Raw genomic sequence first — 4,351 nt, 5'->3', positions numbered from 1 at the left:
TTTGGACGACTTTATCTATAGCTTTTTCGTGTGCCTGTGTGTGCAAATTGATAAGCAAGGTTCTTTTAACCCTCTGTTGGGGTAAGACATTTCAACTTGGAGTAGAAATAGTTGTCTTGCCGGAAACTGATAATTATCAGTGATACTTCGGTCTTATATGATATAAGAAAAAGCCAGACTTATTGTAATTTAAAAAGCTTCAATTATAAAATATAAAACGATATACAAAATAAACTTCAGGACGGGATCTTTAAATTCTCAAGACAAATTAGTTGAGTGTTTAGATCTCAAGATCTATAGATCCATATTCTTTAAATTCAGACCTCAATTGTTTGTTAGTCATGTTCTCCTGATCTTCTTTAAAGAAAAACAAGAAAGGAAGCTAACTTCGGCACGCCGAAGTTTGTATACCCTTGCAGATATTATTTTATTACATTTTAACTATACTTATTATGTTTACAGTTTGATAGTTACAGTTACATTCCTAGCTTTACATTTTCTCAACATCTACCGATCGCTTCTATGGCAGCTATATGATATAGTTGTCCGATTTTTATAAAATTTATATTTTATTGCTTATTTTTTAAGAGCATACTTTCAGTTAGAAGTTGATTTCCCAGTGAAGGAGTCATTTTTAAAATTTTTTCAGATTTTTTATATTTTTTATAATTTTTTTTTTTAGAATTTGTTACATTTTTTTAAATGTAACTGCCAAATTTGAATTTGAATTTAACTGTCAAATTTGAATTTAACGACGATCAGTTTCAGTGTGCCCAGGTGCAGTTGTAAAATAATACCTAAATATAGACTCAGAGGGTTTGAGTCTCCGCTAACTTGCGCCGGCTCCTAAATGGTTTGAAACTTGGACTTTTTATAACAGTTTATAACAGTTTTCAGTCGCTTGCTGCTGATTTCTGTTCGCCTGGTACCCCAATTTGGGAAACGGGCAATTTGCATGGAAATGTTCGGAAATTTGGATGGGCTGCTTAGGGATGTTGTTGTCAAAAAGGTTGTTGTTGCCATAAGCTGTTGTTGTCGGCAACAAATAGGTATAAATGCATAAAATGAAATATAACAGTTTATACCAATGATTATTTTTGCCCAAATGTTTTTAGAACAGTTTATACCAGTTTTCAGTTGCTTGCTGCTGGTTTCTGTTCGCCTGTTACCCCAGTTTGGGCAACGGCCAAATTGAATGGAAATTTTTGCTCACTTGCATGAGTGATGCTCATCTGCATCAGTGATGCTCATCTGCATCAGTGATGCTCATCTGGCTATATTTCAATATTGGAGGTCAATAAAGTCGGGCTTAATGTCAGTGATGCGCATGTGCATCAGTGATGCTCATCTAGCTATTTTTTTGCATTATTGGTAGAAAATTGCATCTCACTAGCTGCCAGTGATGAGCATCACTGATGGAAGTGAGCATCACTGATGGAAGTGAGCATCACTGTTGGTAGTGAGCATCACTGATGGAAGTGAGCATCACTGATGGAAGTGAGCATCACTGATGGAAGTGATCATCACTGATGGAAGTGAGCATCACTGATGGAAGTGAGCATCACTGATGGAAGTGAGCATCACTGATGGAAGTGAGCATCACTGATGGAAGTGATCATCACTGATGGAAGTGAGCATCACTGATGGAAGTGAGCATCACTGATGGAAGTGATCATCACTGATGGAAGTGAGCATCACTGATGGAAGTGAGCAAAACTTTTCATTCAAATTGGCCGCTTTCCAAACTGAGGTAACAGGCGAACAGAAACCAGCAGCAAGCAACTGAAAACTGGTATAAACTGTTATAAAAACATTTGGGCAAAAATAATCATTGGCATAAACTGTTATATTTCATTTTATGCATTTATACCTATTTGTTGCCGACAACAACAGCTTATGGCAACAACAACCTTTTTACAACAACATCCCTACAGCAGCCCATCCAAATTTCCGAACATTTCCATGCAAATTGCCCGTTTCCCAAATTGGGGTACCAGGCGAACAGAAATCAGCAGCAAGCGACTGAAAACTGTTATAAACTGTTATAAAAAGTCCAAGTTTCAAACCATTTAGGAGCCGGCGCAAGTTAGCGGAGACTCAAATCCTTTGAATCTATATTTAGGTATTATTTTACAACTGCACCTGGGCACACTGAAACTGATCGTCGTTAAATTCAAATTTGACAGTTAAATTCAAATTCAAATTTGGCAGTTACATTTAAAAAAATGTAACAAATTCTAAAAAAAAATTCTAAAAAAAAATATAAAAAAAATGAAAAAAAATTAAAAATTCAGGCAAAATTTTAAGAATTCAGAAAAGTTTTAAGTATTTAGAAAAAAAAAAATTTTAATTTAGAAAAATTGTAAAACATCCGAAAAAAATGTTTAAAATTCAGAAAAAAAATTAAAAATTTAGATTTGGCTTTCAAAATAATTAGATTTTTCCCCAAACGATCCCAAATAAATGCCGCCTTCATCAAACAATTGCACATTGAATTCACCATCTTTTATTGATTCATATTTGTGTGTTCCATCAATTAAATTTACATATTTAAATTGTATTTATAAATATTTTAATTATTTACACCTTCTGCACGCTTTCATATAGCCCGGAGCCAAGATCCGATCACCGTCCTCCACTGCCATCCGGTTGAGGTCTGTCCAGCCATCTGCTCGCTCCTCCAGCTTCATCTCTGACAATCCTAAAATTATATAAAATTACTTTATAGGGTGGGAAAGGTCTCCATCACAGCGTTGCAAACTTCTGACTGAAATTATAATACCCTGCAAGGGTATAAATAGCTAACTTCGACAAGCCAAAGTTGGTATACCCTTGCAATTTGCAAATGGATCAATATCCGTAATTAAATCGATTTTTTGAAGGCTAATAATATTGCTACTGCATTTACAATCTTTATAAAGTCTAGAAAGACTTGCCTGTTAATGCTGATCAAGAATATATATGATTTTGTGGGTTGGAAATGAATCCTCTACTGCTTTGCAAGCTTTTACTAAGATTATAATACCCTGCAAGGGTATAAAAACCTAAACCATTACCCGGCTAATCGCTAGCCAGATTAGTCGGATCTTATCGGCAGTTGCTTTGAATATTATATTCGAGTGTCGACCAATTGCATTGGCGGCTTTAAGTGCTCAATATTTTGGTCAGTCTGCATTTGATAGTGCTGCCAGCATGAGTAAAGTTTCCCCCAATCCAGTGCGTCCTCTGCCGGCGGGCCTGCAGAAGGTGGCCATCGAGGAGCTGAACGAGGTTCCTAGTCGTGTGGAATCCGACATTGCCGCCTTACGAGAGTGGCTGCAAAGGCAGCCTCATCTCTGCTCCTGCGTGGCGGATCAATTCCTGCTCAGCTTTCTGCGCGGCTCCAAGTTTAGTCTGGAGAAGGCCAAGCAAAAGATCGATCGATTCTACAGCTTGCAGGCCGTCATTCCTGAGATTTTCAATGAGCATCGTTTGGCCGATGATCCTCAAGTGCTGGAGATTATTCGCATGGGGTAGAAACTTGGAATTTCCAAAATCTTTGAAGCTATATTTAATTTGTGATTTCCCACAGAGTCATCTTGCGCATTCCCCTGGACAAAGACGACACTGGCCCAGCTGTGACCATCATTCGGGCCTGCTCCTACGACTTGAGTAAATTCAAGTTTCAGGACATCATTCGAGTGGGCTCCATGTTTGGTGAGATCATGATGCTGGAGGATGACAATGCCTCGGTCAGTGGCTACCTGGAGATCATGGACATGAGTGGCGTGACGGGTGCGAATCTGTTTGCCCTTCAGCCTCAACTTTTGAGCAAGTTCTCGGCCTATGCCGACGAGGCTATGCCCACGCGGCAGAGGGGCATCCATTTTATCAATGCGCCCAAGGCCTTCGAGACGGGCTTCAAGTCGCTGCTGGGTTGGTTTCCGGCAAAGATCAAGGAGAGGGTAAGGCACTTTCAGTCCTCAAGGAAGGTTTTACAACTCAATATTCATTGCAGGTGTCAGTCAGCTCCGATCCCGAGGCCATCTTTGAGTCCGTTCCCAAGAAATATCTGCCCGCAGAGTATGGAGGCACCAAGGGAACCATTCGGGATATAACCGATAATATGGAGGCCAAACTGGCTAGCTATCGGAGCTATTTCGAGGAGTCCCAGCACTTTGGCACCAACGAGAAGTTGCGCGAGGAGCCCACAAACCTTGGCCAGAAAGAGAGTCACTTCGGAATGGATGGCTCCTTCCGCCAGTTGATCATCGACTGATTCGATTCACAAACCTGTAACTTGCGCTGGGCTATAAACTAATAAATGCTTCGATAAGCTTTGCTGGGTGTTCTTCTTGGCGACTATTTCAAT

The 4,351-nt window shown here is 39.4% G+C and overlaps 1 protein-coding gene and 1 long non-coding RNA gene across 2 annotated transcripts; one reads left to right on the top strand and one right to left on the bottom strand.

Annotated features, from left to right (window-relative positions):
• Positions 1–2,490: 2,490 nt before the first annotated feature.
• Positions 2,491–4,240, bottom strand: LOC108071533 (uncharacterized). Its single transcript, XR_001770588.1, has 2 exons — positions 4,196–4,240; positions 2,491–2,701 (listed from the first exon to the last, which is right to left on the bottom strand). It is a non-coding gene; the product is annotated as an uncharacterized lncRNA (long non-coding RNA).
• Positions 2,938–4,319, top strand: LOC108071530 (retinol-binding protein pinta). The gene is made up of 3 exons (XM_017162302.3): positions 2,938–3,512; positions 3,572–3,944; positions 3,998–4,319. The coding sequence occupies exons 1-3, from the start codon at positions 3,193–3,195 to the stop codon at positions 4,256–4,258; spliced, it is 954 nt and encodes a 317-aa protein (XP_017017791.1). The 5' UTR covers positions 2,938–3,192; the 3' UTR covers positions 4,259–4,319.
• The last annotated feature ends 32 nt before the right edge of the window (positions 4,320–4,351 follow it).

Source organism: Drosophila kikkawai, chromosome 3L (genome assembly GCF_030179895.1).
Source record: "Drosophila kikkawai strain 14028-0561.14 chromosome 3L, DkikHiC1v2, whole genome shotgun sequence".
In the NCBI taxonomy this organism is placed as follows: domain Eukaryota; kingdom Metazoa; phylum Arthropoda; class Insecta; order Diptera; family Drosophilidae; genus Drosophila; species Drosophila kikkawai.
The sequence above is the reverse complement of the archived record's forward strand: the minus strand, read 5'-3'. Positions and strand labels throughout refer to the sequence as shown.

Excerpts from the sequence above, each read along its gene's own strand:
- LOC108071530 (XM_017162302.3), top strand. The coding sequence starts at position 3,193 with ATGAGTAAAGTTTCCCCCAATCCAGTGCGTCCTCTGCCGGCGGGCCTG. Across the intron at positions 3,513-3,571 it reads CTGGAGATTATTCGCATGGG|AGTCATCTTGCGCATTCCCC; the intron begins GTAGAAACTTGG and ends GATTTCCCACAG. Across the intron at positions 3,945-3,997 it reads CGGCAAAGATCAAGGAGAGG|GTGTCAGTCAGCTCCGATCC; the intron begins GTAAGGCACTTT and ends TATTCATTGCAG.